Genomic DNA, 23047 nt, shown 5'->3' on the forward strand with positions numbered 1-23047 from the left:
ATTTATTTTGTTAGACATTTCCCAATTAAATTTTAATATGGTTCAATGGTTTGGCCATGAGTTTGACAACTTTGGTGTATATTATGTCAGTGAGCTCACTGGTGTTAGCAAGTATTCCATACTGTTCAATTGTTCTATCAAGTTCAAACATTCAAAAGGATCTACGATTGTCTTGATTTGGATATACCCTCCAATAGGCATATCACATCTTGTACAACTGTTATTCATGTTTTCCTGAAAGTTTGCCCCAAAGGCCCACCCAATGTGATAGAGGCCCTTCTTGCTTCCTTCCTAGGACTGTAAGCATTGTAGTGGAGTATTTGGATTGTCTACCTATCATCCCTTACCACATATAAACCCATCTTCTTGTCCTATCATATATTATCCTTATTATATAATTAGCTCTTAGTTTTCCTTTGGAATTCCTTTTTTATGCACACATACACACAGAGTTATGTCATACCCACTTTGCACCTCTCCGATTTTCTTCTGTGATATTTATTTATAATTCTTTGGAGAATGTTGTGTTTCATGTTTTACAGCTATAAAGAAACACCTATAGAGTACTGGAATAAAAAAAGGAGGGGGGAGCTTTATGCTTGTGTGTGTGGAAGCTAGAGATTATTAAAGAGATTTCATAATTTCTCAAAGGCAATTTATCTTATTATCTTCCTGATTAGTTCTGGGTATAACTCATCTATCTGTATTGTCTGTCCCAGATATACATACTTATTTACTGGGAGGATTGGCCTTTTGCTAGGCTCTAGGGCAGCTAGGTGGCATAGTGGATAGAGTGCTGGGCCTGGAGTCAGGAAGACTCATTTTCCTGAGTTAAAATCTGGTCCCAGACACTTACCCCTTGTGTGACCAGGGCAAGTCACTTAACCCTGTTTGCCTCAGTTTCCTCATCAGTGAAATGAGTTGGAGAAGAAAATGGCTAACTACTTTAGTATCTTTGCCAAGAAAACCCCAAATAGGGTTGGAAGAATTGGACATGACTAAAAAAATAACTGAACAACAGCAAACTGACAGAAGTGACTCATGTTTGATTGATCACCCATGTACTAGGAAATTCCTATGTCCTGTGAAGAAAATTTTGATAACTCTACTCAATTTAATCAGTGTTTACTTAATTCATGGCGATTTGATGGTGACTGTATTAGTGAATTAAACAGAATAGAATTAAGGTTAAGTTAGTTATGTAATGTTAATGCTGTTAGGATAAGAGTTATATATGTTAGGACCAAATAACTTCTTATGTATTAGTGATACTGATATTGTGTATTAGTGATATAATTGTAGGTTATAGGAACATACGATTGTCTGTTATATAGTATTACATTACATTAATCCTGGAGCTTGTTATTGCAGCATCAACACCCCTCATCCCTTTGAATGTCTGTCATTGTTCCATTGTGATCTTTACTTTCTCCCACCACTTCCTCATTTCCTAGAATACTGCTGACCAAAACACCAGATATTTGATTTCTTATCAAAACCTCTACTGAGGTAGCAGGTAGAATACCTTTACTGAGAAAAACCTGCAGTTAGAAATTTAAAAGCCTGATGGCAAAGTGGTTATGATTGATGGACATGCCCCTCAACCAGTCATAAAGTGTTCCTCTTTTCTGGTGTTAACCAATCATGAAATTGCACCCAACTAGCTTGCACCCAAAGGGAGGGGCCTCTAATCGGGAGGAACATCTTGGACCCAATTAATTAGGGACCCCGGGACTTCCCAATAAATTGATTAATCATGCTTGGAGCTACCAGTGACTTCTATTACAGAATGGAATTTTCTGGCCCACAGTACCAAATAGTTGGTTTAAGCTAGCTTCATTTAGGCAAGGTCTACAAGGTTCTCCTGGTCATAATCAGTTTATCAAACTTTGCTAATCACAGTGTTTAGGGAGGAGTTACAGTATAGCAGCTTGCTGATTGACTGTCCCTAAGATCCCTCTTCCCACTCAGTACTGTGAATCTGCCCAGCGACAGCAATCAGATATAAAGACAGAGATCTAGAATTCAGGCTCTAGATTGTGCTATGCACCCCACTGAATGCTGGAGCCACTGGGCTTTCCTGTGAGACTACATGCCTGCATGTCTGTGAATAATAAACTGCCTTACTTGTGATCTTTGAGGACTATGTTCCTTCTTGGTACCTAACCCCAAATCTCCTCACATGAACAATCTCTGTAGGTAGGCAACAGACATTTTTATACACTCAGTCTTCCCTTTGTGGATAGTCAGGCGAAATTCTTTTGGGTCATTATGAGTCACTTCCAGTAGGCTCTACAATGTTCCAAGGCTTGAAAACACAATGTTATCCATAAACAGAAGTAACTGGAGGATCTTATCATTCAAACAGCTCTTTGACTTTAGTTCTGTGTTGGATCTCCTCTACAACAATAGCAAAAACTTCTGGCAAGCATACATTTCTCTACTTTCTGCTTGACCTCATGTTTATGATCACAGAGTCACTGAATGAGGTTATCTCTATTGTTAGATATTTCAAGGAATTTTGAATGGATGAGAATCACTTTGTTGAAAGATTGCCTTTAAGATGGTATTATGCTTTATCAAATCAAAATTTTTTCCATAAGAAACAAGCAATAAATACAGTGAAAAAATGTATTTTATACATCTCAATAAACTTTGATAGCAAAGACATAGTCTACTACAGAATATGGATTGTGAAAGACTGACTGTTAATATCTGTAATGTCTGGGCATTTTTTATAGATGGGAAAGTAGGCATATAAAATTTTAATTGTAGATGTTCTATTGATTACCATTTTAAAAGTTATTATAAGATCTGAAATATTTCCCTCTTTCCCCCACTACTTAAGTCTCTCTCTCTGTCTCTTTCTCTGTCTCTCTCTCTCTCTCGGCAAGGCAATCAGGGTTAAATGACTTGCCCAGGGTCACACAGCTAGTAAATATCAGGGGCCATATTTGAACTCAAGTCCTCCTGATTTTAGGGCTAGTGTTCTATCCACTATGCCACCTAGCTGCCCCATTGTCTTTCTCTCTTCTAGATATCTTGTGAATTCATCCCTTAATGTCCAAAGAATTTTGACAACTCCAGCATAGTATATTCTACTAGGGAACACAATTATTTATCACTTTTTGTTAATGTGGAAACTTTCTTCATTAGTAAATTGCTTCCTATTTATAACTTAGTAGATAAGTCTTCAAGGAAGGATGTGTATGGTAGCATTTTTTTGAGCTCAGGTTTTTCTGACCAAGTCAATCACTCTATCTCTATGCCAGGTTTCTGCTTTGCATGGTAATGCAGATTTGGTAATGTAGAAACTACACCATTAATACAACTGCCAAGAAACAGTCATAACGACATTTTACTTTCCACCCAAATAAAAATGTTTTAATCTCAGAAGTGCTTATAAGATAATGTCACCTTTTTGCCCCATATGTGATACTTTGGGCACTGAAGAAGTGATTACAGTTCACTCACTTGTGTGCTGTTTTTCTTGACCTTGACAGTGACAGGCATGCCACTGTATAATTATGTGGCAAGGGAATATAATATCCATAGGTGGCCACCAGATGGCAATCTCCTTAAGCTACCTCCCTAGTAACCACCTCATTTTTTTCTTGTGCATGAGATAATTTACAAAAAGGACCCAGAATCTTTTATTCTTTGTCCAGTGGTAGCATGCTGTCTCCTTCCTTGCTCCCTCTGCACTCCCTGCAATCCCTCTAAACACAGTAACTTGGAAGTCTGATTCTCAAACACACACACACACACACACACACACACACACACACACACTCAGAGTAACCTGTAAGTCTGATTTTTAGTCAGCAAACTAGGCTGTCACAGCAGCTGCAGACCAATGCAATCACTCACATGGCAAAAAGGAAGGCAGCCAATCTTATACGCAAGCATTCCAATCTCAGGTCTCCACTTTCCTGTGTACCTTCAGGCCATTATAAGAATGCTTTGAGCAGTACAATTTCCTAGCGTCTTAAAAATTCTACTTCCCTCTTTTTAAATTACTGGGACCCTCAGGTCTTCACAGAAATGAATGATGCAGCAGAAATACCTTTCTATAATACTAAATATCAAGTTTTCCTATGTAAAATATATGTCCAAATTTCTAGGAACTTACTTTCTTGGAAAAGTTAATATGTGTACACTCAGTGATTATTTCAATTCCACAATTCAGACCCTTCTACTTATGACTTTATTTATACATTCTACCTATTTATTTGTATACATTTTATTTTGCCTCTGAGGGCTGAGACTCTTGTTTGTCTTTATATTACTAGTACCTAGTACAGTACCTTGCTTGTAGCAGATGCTTAATAAATGTTTGCAGAACTGAATATAAAGTAGTCAAGAATAAATGAATTCTAAGGCTTAAAAAATTCTTAAAACTTACGTGGGGAAGATCTAGAATGGCTTGTGTGACTAATAGACTAATACCAATTCTCTGTGAAAAGTATAAGATAATAATTTCCATAGACCAAAGTATGGCAGTTTCTATAGCATAGATTGTATTTATCAATTACTTACTTCTCTTTTAGCTTTTTTGAGCTAGTCACACAGATTTCTTCAGTTAGAATCGCCAAGTTGCTGTCTTGTCTTTCCCATCAGCCCCACTAAAAATTACTGACTTCTATTTCAGTTCAAGGATTTGAGATGGCAGCATAGCCAGTTACTCTTGGAATAATGGATTCTAGAGTTGGAAATGAATTTAGAGATGATGTAGTCTAATCCTGTCATTTTATGTTATGTTTTATATTTGGGGAAACTAAAGTCCAGAGAGGCAAAATGATCCAAATGATTTGGGAACCTACCTTACAGTTCATCATCTGGGATACCCTCTGTTGCAGAGATTGCCCAGATTTGGGCCTCACAAGGATATAAATAACTTTCAAATCTGGGCTGGTACGAAGTAATTTTTCCACCAGCACTTTGCCCATGAAGCCTGTGGCTCCAGTGATGAGTATTGACTTGCTGCCATAGAAAGCTGCAATTACAGACATGGTGATCTCTAACTTTCTTCTTGCTGGCTTCCTGATTGAGGTACCTGAAAATACAAACAAAGGTCCAAAGATGACACTCTGGGAATTTCCAGAATATGGGATTCCTGAAAAAGTTTCTGGTATAGAAATTCAGAAAATGTTTGTTTGACTATCACAAGCTTTAAAAACCAGATGCCAGTTCTGAGATTTAATGTAATATATAGGTTTTTGACCTAATAGGATAAAGGTATCTGGGAACACATCAGAGACATCACAATGGTCAAATCGTTTACTTAGTCTGCTCATTTTATTTTCAAATTTATGAGGCAAGTACATTTTTTTTTTACAGATTACAAACAATATTCTTTTCCCCCTTCATATAAGAAAACCTACTCTCGCTTTAATGCTATATTGAGCAGTGATCATAGGATCATGGAATTATCACACTAAAAGGGACCTAAAGGTACTTTAGTCTAATCTAATCCCTTCATTTTATAGATTCAATTAAACAAACTTACAGTTATTTAGTAAGGGCCAACTATGTGCAAAATACCATGCTAGGCACTGTGGATACCAAGATAAAGTCTTGGTAGTTCCCACCTTTTAGGAGTTTATAATTTAATTGGGTCAATGGGGAAGATAAAGCATACATTTTAAAAAAGCAAACCAGATAAAGTCTTCCAAGAAAACTGAGGAGAGATAAGTCACTTTCGGCTGGAAAGAATAAGAGATGGTTCCATTGGAGGAGATAGCATGGACTTTGGCTTAAGGAAAGAAGGATTTCTTGAGCCAATCAAATTTCAAAGACAGCTTCAATATCTTTTGAGGAGAAATTAGCTTGCAACCTTCACTGGGAGAGCTTTTAAGAACAGCTCTCCCAGCCCTCACGGTAGGAGTGGGTCTGTTAGATAACACTACACCAACCACAAGCACCTCTTTATATACTTGTTAAGAGTCTCAGGAGTTCAGAAACATTAATTATCCTTTAGGTGCTTTCTCTAAAAAAAATCTCACAAGCAGCAAACAGGATCAAGATACTTAGATATTTGGTTTTAGGATTCAGTTTTTGGATTTTGTTTTTTGTAGTAAAGAGAAAAGGACATGAAAGACTTTTTAATTTATAAGATTGCTAATTGAGCATTTTTTATAATGCTTTGTTATGAAAATTGATTACTACATAGTACTTCCAAAAGTAAAAATTCAAGGCTCAACTTTCTGTTTATAAAGTAAGGTTCAAATCTGTCCAGAAGTTTTTTTTAAACATTAACTCAATGAACTGATCATAGTAACATGTCTTAAAAATATAAGTAATAAATTAAAGTTAAGGCATCTAGATGTGGAAGTAAGAGTATTGGAGTTGGAGTCAGGAAGACCTAAATTAAAATCCTCCCTCAAAATCTTATTGGCCTTATGATTTCAGCCTCAGTTTCCTCATCTGTAAAATGGGTATAATAATAGCACCAACCTCACAGGATTGTTGTGAGGGTCAAATGAGATAACATAGGTGCAGTGTTTTGCAAATCTTAAAGTGTTATTTAAATATAAGCTATTATTGTTGTTATTATTAAATCAAATAACTTAATAGCGTTAGGATATACTTATCCAAGCATACTTGTATATGTTAAAAAAAACTCAAGATTTCTCATAGTAGCTTTAAAATCAGATAATTTGTTGATTTCTTAAGTGAAAAATGATTTTTCTTAGTAATCATTATTTTAGAGACTCAGAGCTTCTCCATACCCCTTTCTTTTAAAGTTCAGTCCTTCAGAATGACATTAAGATCTAATTTAAATGGGTCTATTCCCATTATTCTATTATTCTCACTATGTTGCCCTGACAGGTCTGGGAGAATGTTGATTCCTCCTTATTGTCAAGACAGGTGATATGGAAATTGATGTCTCTTTGACCAGGATTCAGTGACCTGGGTCACTTACTCAAAGAGCCTTATTTTAATATAACCCACCTCACAGTATGCCTACCAATCACTGTTGATTGGTACCCTTTGAGAACACCTACTCTTCCTAAGGGCATATAACCCTGTACCCCCAACCCCCAAATTGAGCCAGTTCTGAACTGGCCTCCTTAGGGGAGGCCTAGTTTTGGACTGAACTCCCTTGCTATGTATGTCAAGCCAGCTTGAGGGAAATTAAACCATGGACACGTACCCTAATTTCATTTGTCTCTTTCTTAGAACAGACTGTTTAAAATTGGGGTTTGTGGGATTTGACACTTAATATCTATTCTCTATCATCTCAAAATGAATCTTAGAAGACAATTAACTACAGCATGTAAGCTGGGGGTGGGAGTGGGGAGAATCACCACTTCCCTCCTGTATCTTTGTATTTGCAGTCATTTACCAGGGACCAAAGGATACGGTGGAAAGAACACTGGTTCTGGAGTCAGAGGACTTGAGCACAAATTGTGCTTCTGATGCTTACTAGCTTGCATTAGAAGTATAACCATGGGTATCACTTCAATTTCCCGGGTCTCAGTTTCCTCACCTGTAAAAATGTCGGGGTTGGATTGTATCCTATCCAGCTCTGGATCTATGATCTTAAGAAAAAAAAATCTTAGTCCTTAAAGAGTTATGGATTCACTTTAATGTCATTTAAAAATATGATCCTGTGTTTTAGAGATTAATGGAACAGGTCCAATTTGCAACAAACCTATTTAGCTTAAGATTTTATTTTATTTTTTAAAGATACCCTAAATGATATTACACATATTCATATTACATCAAAGAATGATTAAAACATAAAAATGGAATGGCATTCATAAAATGAGAGGGAAACCCCAATCATGAATAAATGTCATTCCAATACTACTTAAAACTGTCTTCACATTTTTGGGCCAGTAATACTAGAATGAAAAGCTATTTTAGGTGGGACAGAAACATTAATAATGAAGAGAAGGACTCTTATCTACTTTCTCTACCTTTGCAGCATACTACATCCATTTCACTAACTCAGGATACAAGCTCTTGACTTTCAAATAAGTTGTACACATATGTAAACATGTAGGTATATGTAAACAAACTATGTATGAGAAAATATAAGTATTTCACTAATACATAAAACTACATATTTGAAATTTAAGCATTCATTCATTTTATTATTAAATTGTTTTCTTTCAGTGTTATCAACATATTAAAAATTATAAAATACCATCTACATGGGCTTTTGTTATACAAAATTATTTTAGGAAATTGTTTCAGGTTCTCAATTTAGTACTTTAAGTGGAAATTTAACCCTGTGTACATCCTGAACTACTATTGACTCATCAAGGCTGTAATATTTGGTACTCAAGGTTGGAATCAGTTCAAAATGAGTGGGGGAGGGAAACATCTGCAAATATGCTTTAAACAAGTGAACCATAGCAAAAACTAGTGAGCCTTGATACTTCGCATATACTGGGCTTTTTAGCAATTCTTTAGAAAACAGAAATCTCATGGGGAAAAAATGAGCATAGTTCAAATCCATTATTTCACAGCTATGAAGCATTTAAAAAAAAGGCAAACATATTCTAAATGGCATATGGAGACTATAAATTCTGGTCATTGTAGCTATAATGAGAATATTATTAAAATTTGAATTTCAATTTTTTTTTCTCCTAATTTCTCAGTTTCTCACAATTGGTGCAGGATTTTGCAGCTGATTGATTTTGTTATTTCTTTTAACAGTCAATGATTAAAGGGATCAAGAATTTCTGATTTACTTTTGTTTTCTAGATTTGATTCTACACATTTCTTTTTTTGTTTCCCTTTAATTAGGCAATATATGGTGTCAAGTTTTCAACTAAAGATACCAGCTAGATATTGATGTCATCTTCCTATATCTTCAATAGTTTTATTAAGAGCTACATAGGAATATTCCTAAAGACAAACATCAGAGACTATTTCTGACATACGTCTTTAGGAATATTCCTATGTACCTCTGGCTTTTTCTCCTATGATCCCTACCTTGGTAATGCATATGCTTAAAAAAAGAACCAAATTGTAAGAAAATTCATTTTTAAAATTTTATTTATTTTTATTCTGAACTTAACATTAAAGAAAATTGTCGTTTCCATATACACAGTAAACCATAAAAAAAGGATTATAGGTGAAACTGCAGATCTCTATTATATCTAACTTGCTTTTTAAAAAATAATAAATTCAACCTTTAGCCTTCAAAACTGTCTTGCATATCTGAGATGCTTTCTGACCTTTCCTCTGTTTTCTTCTTTGCATTAAAAAAGATAACATAATGACCTTCTTTTCTTTACTTTTCCTTTTTTTCTTCTCTTTTCTTTCTCTTTTTCTTTCTAGGATTTATTTTTTTGCTACCTTATTTATCTATTCCCCCATTTTCCCCCATCTTATTCATTTTCTTTCTCTTTTTCTTTCTAGGATTTATTTTTTACCATCTTATTTATCTATTCTCCCACTTCTCCCCATCCCTCTATCTGAAAAAAAAGAAGAGAAACAAGGTCCTCTATAACAAACATGCACAGTCAAGCAAAACATATTCTCACACTGGCTGTGTCTGAATATGTATGTCTCATTCTGCAATTTGAGCCCATCACTTCTGTCATCAGAAGTGGGTAGCATGTTTGATCATCATTCTTTTGGAACTATACTTGGTCATTGCATTAGAGTTCTAAAACCTTTCAAAGTAATTAATTTTACAAAGTAGTTGTTATTATAAAAATTATTCTCCTGGTTCTATTTGTTTCATTTACAAGGCTTCCCAAGTTTCTCTGAAACTGTCCATTTCATTATTTCTCATTTCTCATGTCTCAATAATATTCTACAACATTTACATACCATAAATTATTTAGTCATTCCCTACTAGATGGGCACTCTTTTGGTTTCTGGTTTTTTGCAACTAAAAAAAGAACTCCTACTAATATTTTGTACATATAGGCAACGTTGCCTCTTTCTTTGATCCCTTTGAGTATAAGACTAGTAGTAGGATTGCTGGTTCAAAAGGTATGCATAGTTTGGTGACTTTTGGGTAATAGTTCCAAACTGTTTTCCAGGATAGTTGAAGAAATTCATAGCTCCACTAACAATGTATTAGTCCATGTGCCTATTTTCGCACAGCTCCTCTAATAATTGTTACTTTTCTTTTTCTTTGCCAATCTTATAAGTATGAGGTAGCACTTCAGAGTTGTTTTAATTTGCATTTCTCTAGTTATTAGTGATTTGGAGCATCTTTTCATATATTTGTTGATAGTTTGGATTTTTTCATTTGAAAACTGCTTGTTTGTATCCATTGATCGTGTATCTTTTTTTTTTTTGGTGCGGCAGATGGGGTCAAGTGACTTGCCCAGACTCCTACAGGTAGTGAGTGTTATGTGAATGAGGCCAGATTTGAACTCTGGTCCTCCTGACTTCGGGGCCAGAGCTCTATCCACCTAGCTGCTCCAATCATGTATCTATTGCAGAATGGTGAAATATATACTGTTGTGTGCAAGTTATGAAATGTTTTTACACTCTCTGTCAACTCTTTCTGGAGATTACATTCATTTGTGATAGTTACAAGAGATACTATCTTTTTTGAATAACTCTTTTGATCTATTAATTGGATTAATGCCATCACACTCAAAAAGGCTTTTTGAAAATTCCAGTCTAAATAAGTTGATCTCTTTCTCAAAATGATTTGAGGCACTGGAATTATTTTTGCTATTTGTTTATTAGGTAGCATGTTTGGAGTTTACGTGAAGAGTAGATTTTCAGTTGCTCCAGGTTCCTTGGCTTTCCTTCTATAGTAATTATATAATTTCTGATCTCATCTAATCTAACCTAGGTTTAGGAATGAAGTTATTGTATGATGGTCTAGCATGGATTTGGAACTGAGAATATCATTGACAAAAAATAGTATGAAGTCTTTGCCTATCACTGTTCATATCTGTTTACAATTTTGTTATGATATAGTTTGGTCTGGGGGCCATGGTTGGGAGAGGGGGTGCTGAAAGGGGTTAAACTAGATTTTCCAGCTCTAAATATATTCCTAAGATAATATGTTTTCACCTGCTGGGGACAGAAGGTGAGACCACATGATGGCTTCTGATTCCTTCTAGCTCTAAACTCTATTATTTCACTTCCATTATTGTTCTTTAATGAATGTATCAGAGTGCAGTAAACCTCACCATTATAAATTCTCCTTACGATATTCAAGTAGTCTTTCCTTTAGCCTTTTAAATAGTTTTCTTCCTCCAACATTTTTATTCTCTTTCAGCTTTCTTTGGATGGATTGTTAAATAGCGTTTAATCCAAATGGGGTCATGAAGAGTTGTACACAACTAAAATATGACTGAACAAATTCTCTCTTGCTTTGACACCAACTACTCTTTGAATTATCTCTAATTCAGGAATGCTTTAAGGATTCTAAGGTACTTGTTGGAATATGGTGGAAGGACATCACCATCCCAGGCATATTGAACTACTTGCCCACTCTTTGATACTTCTCTAGCTATATCCAATCCCAGCTCTATGCTAATTTAGCAAACAATGTACTTCTACTTTCATGGTCATCTCCCTAATGCTTTATCATCAACTATTTTGGGGTTAGGGATGATTTAATCATTATGAGGAATTCCTTCTAATACTGCAAAAATATAAGTCATCAATAACATAAAATATTAGAGAGTTGACTTGCCATGGTCTAGGGTATGTCTGAAGCAGAATTTGAAGTCAGGTCTTCCAGATTCCATGGCCAGTACTCTATCCCCTAAAACAGACTTTTTTCATTATTAATTATGGTAGACTCAGAGAGTCAGACTCAATAAACTACTATGTGCCAGGCACTATGCAAAGCACAGGGGATACTAAGAAAGGCAAAAGAAAGTCCCTGCCCTCAAGGAGCTCACAATCTAATAGGGGGAGACACATAAAAAGAAGCTCAAAGGGGAAGAAGAAGGGGTGACACTGTATGAGGGCATTATGAAGGCCCATAATTTCAAAGGAGCTTTGAAGCGTAAGTGCTTGAAGTTGTTTGTCAAAAGAACTTTTATTACCTTGAGCCATACTATTTGTTACCTTTATTGGCTTTCTTTTTTAATTAGCCTTTATTACTTTGAACCGTACTATTTTGTTTTTTACTAAATGGTTTCTCATAAAATAAAATCGGTCTGTGATCACTTTGGATCTTATAGAGAGAGCTGCAGAACACTTGTTGGCTATTTCCAAATCCTATATTAAGCATTTCAAAGTACCACACAAAATTCAAAGGAAAACAATCTTAAATCCTTTCCAGCTTCTAAAAGAATTTACCACCAGAGACCTGACTTTCTAATGAATAATAAGTAATATATATATACATATATATATATGTATATGATCTCATTTGATCCTCACAAAAGACATTGCAAGGTAAGTGCTACAGGAATGATTATCTCCATTTTACAGATTAAAAGCCTCAGAAAGCTTAAATGGCTGGGATTATACAGCTAGTAAGGACAGGAGGTGGTATCTGAACCCAATCTTCTCCTCATTCCAAATTTCAAAGTCTTACTACTATACTATCCCATGCTGTTGTTGTTCAGTTGTTTCAGACTCTTCCTGATTCCATTTAGGGTTTTCATGGCAAAGATACTGGAGTGGTTTGCAATTTCCTTCTCTAGCTCATGTTACAAATGAGGAAATTGAGGCAAAAAGGATTAAATGACTTGCCCAGGGTCACACAGCTAGTAAGTGAGGTCACATTTGAACTCAGGTCTTCCTGACTCCAGGCCCAACACTTTATCCACTGTGCCACCTAGTGGACCCATGTTATACTAAATTATACTATACTACACTACACTGCTTGGCTTTTAACCCTACTAGGAAAGATTCGTGGGCTCTAAAGATAAAGAAACTGATGCAATGTTCTAGGGATTTATAAAGTTCATAGAGTCTAAAAAAATCATTCTGTGTTTTACTTAATGTTCCACTTAATTTCCTTTCTCAAACCAGGTAGTACTCATTATTGTGATCGTCCTCTGAACTGTATAGGTATACTTAAATATAGTTCTGTCAAAATGAGCTTTAATATGTTCAGACAGTAAAAACAAAAATAACAACAACAAAAAAGAAAACTTTAAGAATCAGGGTTAGAATAATTTTGAAGCTATTGGGAGGTTAATATGTCACTTTAAGCAATTTGGAACAAAATAACTTTCATACCAAGGCCAGCTTCATGGACCTGAGAGAGTCGTATAGTTTCCTGACTTCGGGGACACATGTGGGTGGCAAGTGCCCTCCGGCCAGCTGAAACCCAAAAGGCACATAAATGGCTAAGAAAAAAACCAAGTTTCCTCTTGGAGGGAATAGAGGAAGTCTTCAGAGAGAGAAAAGGGAATGCTGAACAAATATTTAATATCTTTTCTCTAGTAAGAAAATGATCACTTAAGGATTTTTTATGTCAAGCCATTCTTAAGCCCCAAATGGAAGCAGGCTGCAGCAAAACATGGAAAATATGAATAAATGCTCAAAAATATTAGTTAAACATAGTTAATCTTAAGTCAAAAGTTTCTCCTTAAAGAAAAATAAAGAAGAGGCAGAGCCAAGGTAGCAGAGAAAATGCAGCAACTTGCCTTAGCTCTCCCCCAAATCCCTCTTAACACTTTTATATAATGCCATAAAACAATTCCTGGAGCAGCAGAATCCACGAAAGGACAAAGTAAAATAATTTTCCAGCCAAAGACAACTTAGAAGGTTGGCAGGAAAGGTCTGTTGCAGGAGGGAGAGTGGAGTACCAGCACAGCCTGGTCCAGCACAGACCAGACCCCCAACAAACCAGACACAAGCCTTGGGAGCCACTGAATCTGCAGAAGCAGCAGCACTCTCGGCCCACAGACAGTAAGGGGATTGAACAACCGGTCACAAGGAGATTACAAGGGTCTCTTTGCTGGCTCTGTGGGCAGGACTCTGTTGCTTTGCTCATACTCAGAACTTAGATGTGGCTCACGGTGCCGGGTGCCAGTTCCAGATCAGGAAGGAGCATGTGTGGGCTGCAGTGGATTGGGGACCCTCATCAAAATTCTAGGGCAGAAAAGAGTACTTGGAGTCGCTCACAGAGTAGAGCAGAGACCGAGAGAGTAGTAAACACCTCTCCTTAGATCATACCACTTTGGAAGAACTGAAAACTTACAGGTCCCTAGAAGAATCTCTGAAAACAACCCTGAAGCTTGGGACAGTGCACCCTGCACCCTGGAAGCAGAGCCCCACTTTAACAAAGAGTTAAAAGTCAAGAAATAGACTGTAAAAATAAGCAAACAACTGAAAAACATTCTGACCGCAGAAAGTTACGATGTTGACAAGGAAGATCAAAACATGTACTCGGAAGATAACAAAGTCAAAGCTCCAACATCCAAAGCCTCCAAGAAAAATAGGAATTGGTCTCAGGCCATGGAGGAGCTCAAAAAGGATTTTGAAAACCAAGTAAGAGAGGTAGAGGAAAAAATGGGAAGAGAAGTGAGAGTGATGTAAGAAAATACTGAAAAACGAGTCAACAACTTGATAAGGGAGACACAAAAAAAATGCTAAAGAAAATAATACCTTAAAAAACAGACTAGGCCACACGGTAAAAGAGGCCCAAAAAGCTGATGAGAAGAATGGCTTAAGCAGAATTGGTCAAATGGAAAAAGAGGCATAAAAATTCATTGAAGAAAAAACTCCTTAAAAGGTAGAATTGGCCAAATGGAAAAGGAGGTACAAAAGTTCAATGAAGAAAATAACTCCTTAAAAGTTAGAATGGAACAAATGGAAGCTAATGACTTTATGAGAAATCAGGAAACAATAAAACCAAATTAAAAAAACCAGAAAAAATAGAAGACAATATGAAATATCTCACTCGAGAAACATCTGACCTGGAAAATAGATCCAGGAGAGATAATTTTAAAATTATTGGACTACCTGAAAGCCGAGATCAAAAAAAGAGTCTAGACATCATCTTTCAAGAGATTATCAAGGAAAACTGCCCTGATATTCTAGAACCAGAGAGTAAAATAGAAATTGACCACCAATCACCTCTAATGCAAACTCCCAGGAATATTATAGCCAAATTCCAGAGCTCCCAGGTCAAGTAGAAAATGCTATAAGTAGCCAGAAAGAAACAATTCAAATATCATGGAACCACAGTCAGGCTAATGCAAGATTTAGTAGCTTCTATGTTAAAGGCTCAGAGGGCTTGGATATGATGTTCTGCATAACAAAGGAGCTTGAATTACAACCAAGAATCACCTACCCAGCAAAACTGCATATAATAATCCTTCAGGGAAAAAAATGGAAATCCAATGAAATAGAGGACTTTCAAGCATTCTTGATGAAAAGACCAGAGCTGAATAGAAAATCTGACTTTCAAATACAAGACTCAAGAGAAGCATAAAAAGGTAAACAGGAAAGAGAAATCATAAGGTACTTAATAAGGTTAAACTGTTTACATTCCTGCATGGGAAGATGATAATTGTAACTCATATGATCTTTCTCATTATTAGGGCAGGTAAAAGGAGTATATATAGACAGAAAGCATAGGGGTACGTTGAATATGAAGGGATGATATCTAAAAAAATAAAATTAAGGCATGAGAGAGGGATGTAGTGGGAGAAAGGGAAAGGGAAAGGTAGAATGGGGCAAATTATTTGAAATAAAAAAGTCAAGAAAAAGCTTTTACAGTGGAGGGAAAGATGGGGGAGATGAGAGGGAGTGAGTGACTGTCATTGGAATTGGCTCACAGAGGGAATACCATACACACTTAACTGGGTATAGAAATCTATTTTACCCTACAAGAAAGTGGAGGGGGAAGGGCATAAGAGAAGGGAGGGGTGATAGAAGGGAGAGCAGATTGGAGAAGAGGGTAGTCAGAAGCAGAATGCTTCTTTTTAAAAATTTGTTTAGTATTTTATTTTCCCCCAGTTACACATAAAAACAATTTTTAACATTTGTTTTTAAAACTCTGAATTCCAAATCCTCTCCCTTCTTCCTTCCCCACCCACTCATTGAGAAGGCAAGCAATTTGACATAAGCTATACATGTGCAGTTATGTCAAACATTTCCATAACAGTCATGTTATGAAAGAAAACATAGACAGAAAAACAAGAAAAATAAAGAAAGTTTTTAAAAAGTATGCTTCAATCTATATTCAGACATCATCACTTCTCTCTCTGGGGATGGATAGCATTTTTCATCATAAGTCATTCACAGTTGTCTTAGATTATTGTATTGTTGAGAATAGCTAAGTCATTCATAGCTGATCATCAAATAATATTGCTGTTACTTTGTACACAGTATATTTCACTTTGCAGCAGCAGCCTATGCAAGTCTTTCCAGGTTTTTCTGAGAGCATCCTGCTTATTATTTCTTATAGCACAATAGAATTCCATCACATTAACATACCACAGTTTATTCAGCCATTCCCCAATTGACGGGCATCCTCTTAATTTCTAATTCTTTGTTCCCAGAAAAGAACTGCTATAAATATTTTTGTACATACAGGTCCTTTTCCTTTTATTTTTTTAATCTCTTATACAGACCTAGTAGTGGTATAAGCAAAACACTTTTGAGGAGGGACAGGGTGAAATGAGAGAGAGAATAGAATAAATAAAGCAGGAAATAGGATGGAGGGAAATAGTTAGCAATCATAACTGGAAAAAATTTTTGAGGCAAGTTTGTTTGATAAAGGTCTCATTTCTCAAAGATATAGAAAACTGAGTCAAATTTATAAAAATAAGAGCCATTCCCCAATTGAGAAATAATCAAAAGATATGAATGGTTTTCAGATGAAGTAATCAAAGCTATCTATAGCTACGTGAAAAAAATGCTCTAACTCACTATTGGCTGAAGAAATGCAAATTAAAACAGCTGTGTGGTACTACTTCATACCTATTAGATTGGCTAATAGGACAGGCAAAGAAAATGACAAATTTTGGAGGGAACGTGGGAAAAATGAGACATTAATGCACTGTTGGTAGAGTTATGACCTGATTCAATCATTCTGTAGAACAATTTGGAACTGTTCTCAAAGGGCTATAAAACCCTTTGCCCTAGCAATACCGCTAGTAGGTCTATATCTGAAAAGAGACGAAAAAAAACCCAAAACGGAAAAGGATCTATATGTACGAAAATATTTATAATAGTTCTTTACTGGTGGAAAAGAATTGGAAATTGAGGAAATGCCCATCAATTGGGGAATGGCTGAACAAATTGTGGCATGTTATTGTGATGGAATACTATTATGCTATAAGAAATAATGAGCAGGATGCTCTCAGAAAAACCTGGAAAGACTTGCATGGGCTGCTGCTGCAAAGTGAAATGTACTGTGTACAAAGTAACAGCGATACTGTAGGATGATCAGTTGTGAATGACTTAGCTATTCTCAGCAATACAATGATCCAAGACAACTCTGAAGGACTCTTGATAAAAAATGCTATATATCCCCAGAGAAAGGACTGATAGTGTCTGAATACAGATTGAAACATACTTTTTAAAATTTTCTTTTTCTTTTTTGTCTGTTTTCTTTCGTAACATGATTAATATGGAAATATGTTTTGCATGACTATACCATCTGCATCATCTATATTGAATTGCTTGCCTTCTCAATGAGGGAGGTGGATAGGAAGGAAGGGAGAGAATTACTATGGTCCAATTAATTATTTAGCAGTGGCTAATAACAGTTGAAGTTTAATCTGGAAAATATGTAAGTTATGTTTATATTTGTTCAAATATTACTCAATATTACATCCTTCTTTAAAATGGCATATAAATGTTTATAATTAGTGATTAGATTCATTCAATTCAGCAAGTATTTATTAAGGACTTACTATATGCAAAATGCTGTGATAAGAATACAGAATAAAAAAAGAGTCCCTGTCCTCAAAGAGATTATTTTTAATAAATAATATTTTTAAGAAAATAGAAAATATAATTAATAAGGTAATTTATTAAATTCTAGTTCTTTTCTTCTATAAAAGGTCCTAGTTAGTTGGGCAGCATAATTATAGCCCAGGGTACTATTCTTCAACTGTTTGCAGCCATTTACATTGCCAACATAATGCCTATCACTCAATCAATCGATGAACACTTATTAAGTATCTGCTCTGTACCAGGCACTGCATTAAGCCAATGAAATGCTACCCCTGCATACCCAAAGCTATAAAATGACAAGCATCACATACTCACATCCTGAAAACGGGGAGTCTATTTGCCCTTAGATTTTAGTTTCTTGAAGCGCTAGAAAAGAGTTCCTTAAAAGGTACCAGAAGCTCTTTAGGAATCACTTTCATCTTATTTTTTCCCCTCTGCTATTAGAAGGCCTAGGAACAAGTGTTTCCAATAGATAAACTGGGCCTAGAATTGCACTTGGGAAATTTCACAACATTTTCAGTAATTCCAGTTTTCTTCTGCAGAAGGTCATCTCTTTAACCTCCAGATTCTCTCAGTGATACTATATGGATGTGAATTGCGGGGCAAAATGTTCTTTGAAGAGTTAAAATTATGACATGAGCTGAGAAGAATCATGGAGAACATAAGCAATTGGCAGCAATGACTTACAATACTCAAGAAGCAGACTAATAGACATTATTGAGGCCATCAATGGTTAGAATGTGGGCCTATCATGGGATAAAAATGAGAGATAGTATGATATATTCCTCTCTCCCTAAACTATACACATTCCTTCTTTGGTTCTGGATCCACTGACATTGTCCTGCTACTTTCTTTTCCCACTAAAAAGACTATTAGGAGCTAAGGCAGCCCTCATAGCCAGAATTTTGTCATCCCATTTCCAAAGATGTGAAATCGCTCGGGAAAAGCCCAAACTCTACAGGGATCTGTACCTTAAAGGCTGAAAACTATCTTCTTAATTGGCAAGGGAACAAGTATTTATACAGTGTCTTCAATGTACCAGTCACTGTGCTAAGCACTTTTTATAAATATTATCTCATTTGATCTTCCCTGCAAAGTAGGTGCTGTTATTATTCCTATTTTATAGATGAGGAAACTGATGGCAACAGAAATTGTGGCTTGTCCAGGGTCACACAGCTGGTAAATATTAGAGGATGGATTTGAATTCAGGTCTTCCTGACTCCAGGCCTGGTACTCTATTGAATATACTGCCTTACTGTCCCTAATTTCACTAACTTAGCTAATTTGTATTTATTCTCTTTATGTTTACTCTGGATATACTTATACTCTGGATGTACGGCTCCTCGGTTAGAATATAAGCTAGCTATTGTTTTATTCTGTGTATTTGTATCCCTGGTGCCCAGCTTAGTGCCTGGTGCATTAGTAGGTGCCTAATAAATACTTGTTGATTGATTGATCCTAGAATGTATACCAATGAACAATAGGTGGAAATTGCCAAAAGGTTCAATTCAGGTTTGGCAGCAAAAAGCTTTCAAACAATTAGATTTCTCTAGAAGCAGAATAGGTTGTCATGAGACATTCTTGCCTTACTGGAGGTCTTAAATTGGAGGCAGGCTATGTGAATGGAGAGAAGGATATGAGAGATAAGGTAGAGGTAAAAATAACTGCATTAAGTAACTTGTGGCTGCCAAGTCAGGTGAGGAACCAGCACAGTCCCAAGGAACAATCTGTGTGTCCCAGACCAAAAGTCAATCTACCTTGCAGCAGAAACACTGTCCTGTAGGCAAGGAAATAATCCTTCCTGTGCTACATTCAGGAGTGTATTTGGTGGTGGATAGAATGTTTGTAATTACTGCATTAGTTTGAATCTACTCTCCCTAAGAACTGAGGTGTGGAGGAAAGAATGTTCCCTAATTTGGTTCTTGATATATACACACACACAAACACACATACATGTATGTAAAAATATATATATATTATACATATTACTAAATATCTCTTTGTAAAAGCTAATTGATGTTAATTGTTCATTGGTGACATTGAAAGGATATCAACTGGTTAAATAATATTGGAGAGGTGCCAAATAGCATTGGCAAATGAAATGGGGTCGTAAATACTGGCAATTGAAATTCAAATCTGGCCTTAGATATTTATTAGCTGTATGACCCTGGGCAAGCCACTTAACCTTTATTTGCCTCAGTTTCCTCAAATGTAAAATGGGGATAATAAAAGCACTTCAAGTAAGATATTTGTAAAGTGCTTAGCACAGTGCCTAGCACATTGTAAGTGCTGTAGCAAAATGATTATTCCTTTCCTCCTCCTTTCCCCCCATCTTGAGGGAGCTGATAGCATTAGAAAGAACCTAATATCCACTCACGTGTACCTCTAGAACCCTGAGGCAGAGATATTACAAGCTGACCTCTGGGGACTGACTTGCTTAGTGGATATATTGGTAAGTCTAATCTTGATCTATCCTTTGGAACAAAAAGTTTATTTTAAAGGGCATTTCCTAAAAGAGTGATTCTTCAAATTCAGACTTCATGATTCTTAATTCCACAAACACCTGGCAGTCCTTGATGGAGGCAGTGCCAGAGTCCCAGATGATGCCAGCAAAAGTCTTAACTGGGAACATTATCAAGGAAACCAAGTTCTTTGATGACGACGTCCTTGTAAATGTGTCCAGAGTGAGACTTTTCTGTGTTTGAGTAAAGGATGTGTGTGTGTGTGTATTTCCAGGATTTTGGTTCCAGGGGAAGGGAACTGTTACTGTCCTCCACACACCTTTTTTTTTTGGCACCACCACCTCTAACTCCCTCTCTGGCAACAAAACAAAACAGAACAAAACATCTGTAACCACCAGATAACCACCTGTACAGACAGCCAGATGGCTCTTTCCTACCTGGTGACTAACATCTACTGACCAGACCAAACTCCCCAATCCCAGAACAGGACAAAGAAAGGAGTTGAAATCCCTTTCCAGGTATAAATACATCTGGATGAACATTAACCAGGAACCCACCTTGTAAATGTCATCCTCTCTCCTCTCCTTCCCTCACCCCCATTGGCTCCACTTCTTTCTTTCCCTCCTGTTTTTGTATAGAGTTCATTTTCCAATATCACATTTAGTTTTCATGTTTCATATGTCTTCATAAACTTGTAAAGTGGACTGTGATATTATAAGTAATGTAATTAAAATAAATTTATGAACTAAAACAAAACAAAAAAGCACATAATTTTCATAATTTTCACATAGGAGCCTACATTGTCTATGTTCATACTTTTATTCTGGAGCTCCAAAAACAAAGAAATGTTTTGATACCAATATTTTACAAATGATAGTTCTCCAAGGTTTACACATAATCTATTGTAGTTTTGTGACCTCCTACATGTAAAAAAAGGTATTCTCTTCCCAGGCTCTGATTGTTTTTTCCCACATTTCTTTTTTACCCTTCTAGCTACATAACTATTTGCACTCAATTCTGATTAGATCTCAAGCTGTGTCCCACCTCTTGTTTGCTTTAACTTCTCAGCAGAATTCACTCCTCTGAAAAATTCATACAACATTCTGTTATTTAAGAAAAAAATCCACTACCACTAATAGTTATGCTAAAGCATGACAATCTTCTCACCTTTGTCCCACTTTCCCACTTTTGTTAACCTTTTTTGTCTTGCTGTGCTGTAATTATAAATACTGGCCACTGGGGGTAGAATTCTATTTCTAAAATCAACTTGTGGTCCTGTTCAGAATAAGTAACATCAAAATGTGTAGGAGAACAAAATATAATTTATCTCATAAGAATGTGTTGCTAAATATGGGACATGGTTTCATTATGGAAGAAATCTAGTCTGAATGAGTATTAGAGGTTGATTGTAGTACAAGTGGATAGCCTTTTGGGATTCTAAATAATGATTAGACTTACTGATACCTTTTAATCTTTCAACATTGCTTAGCCATTGAATATCCTTTCTAGGTTTTGAAAATTGGATCCAAGCTATTAGTTACTTTTTGAATTCCTCCCCATCCATGAAATTCAAAATAGAGACCAGTGCTTTGGGCGTTGCTCTTTACTATTGTTATGACATTTAGAAAACATGAACTTTGCCTTCTACCTTACTATTGAGGGAGCTAACTTAGAAGAGTCAGAGGTGCATCTCTAGAGATTATACCTCACAAATGTTAGATCTGATTTTTTTTCTAAGTTTGGTGCAGGAGACAGTCCGAATAGAAATGCTAGTAATTATAAGTCCAGGGAGAATTCTTGTGGAACTCATAGTCCTGGAGTTAGTAATCCATCAATGAACATTTACTTAGCATTTAATTGTTTATAAGAGGGATATGTTTAAGTGCTAGGTGGAAAAATTGGAAGCACTAATACAACTAATATAATTTTGTATATAATTACATTCAGTGAAAGGCTTCTCAACATATTATGGCAAGACCAGGCCTATTAGCCAGGAAGCCTTGAATCCAAGCCCTGCCTCTAATACACACTGTCTGTTTGACCCTACTACAAGTTACTTAGTAACAGTCCTGGGGGGTGGGGCAAGGGGCTGTCAAACTTATAGAAGAACCAGATTAAAATGTAATTGAGAAATGTTTGACAAAACAAATAAAAATACAACACAATATAATGCTTGTGATTTGTGATTTTCTAAGTCAATATGTAGTCATTCTTCAATGTCTTTTGAAAATGGTTTCTCATCCAATTTCTGATCTAGCATCCAATGCCTCAAATCAGAGTCTCCTTATTAGTAGTGACCCACTTCTATCTTAGGTTGAAAAACTCAAATTCCACATTTCTCATAGATAATTATATAATCATAGACATCTGTTTCATAGTTCCCAGTCTTTGATTTAGAGTTTCCCAGAAATAAGCTCCAAAGTCCAAACAACAGTCATTTTCAAAAGAGCTGCTAGGAAACAAGGTACTGAAACCTTCTCTAATTTCAGTCAATATGTGTTTCTGTTTTCCTGGTTTATAGTATACACTAAACTTGTAATTAACTAGTTCCACTACCCATCTTTGGCAAGCAGTACCTAACCTGGCACTGGACAAAATGTCAATCCATATACGTAGTCTTTGATTTTCTTACTGATAGCCTACTACAAAGCCAAGAATTTTAGTTTGTATATGGGATACTGAGTCTATTAGTAAGTCTTCTACTGTTGAATGTAACAGATTTTTGATGATCATTACTCTCTTGGTATGAAATTGCTTTCAAACCTTCTAAG

At 36.0% G+C, this 23047-nt stretch overlaps 1 protein-coding gene across 9 annotated transcripts in view; it reads right to left on the bottom strand.

Moving 5' to 3' along the window:
* FAR2 (fatty acyl-CoA reductase 2) overlaps window positions 1–23047 on the bottom strand; it is a 158888-nt gene that overhangs the window by 59824 nt on the left and 76017 nt on the right. For 5 of the 9 annotated variants that reach the window (XM_027844370.1, XM_027844372.1, XM_027844371.1 and 2 more), the window contains 2 exons: window positions 7493–7544; window positions 4824–5056 (listed from right to left, as the gene is read on the bottom strand). In XM_027844370.1, the coding sequence (XP_027700171.1) occupies window positions 4824–5056; window positions 7493–7544 (285 nt within the window). The remainder of the gene's footprint in view (window positions 1–4823; window positions 5057–7492; window positions 7545–23047) is intronic. The other 4 variants (XM_027844376.1, XM_027844377.1, XM_027844375.1 and 1 more) reach the window with 1 other exon arrangement.

The sequence above is a fragment of the Vombatus ursinus genome, unplaced genomic scaffold (assembly GCF_900497805.2).
Source record: "Vombatus ursinus unplaced genomic scaffold, bare-nosed wombat genome assembly UNPS02014941.1, whole genome shotgun sequence".
Lineage (NCBI taxonomy): Eukaryota > Metazoa > Chordata > Mammalia > Diprotodontia > Vombatidae > Vombatus > Vombatus ursinus.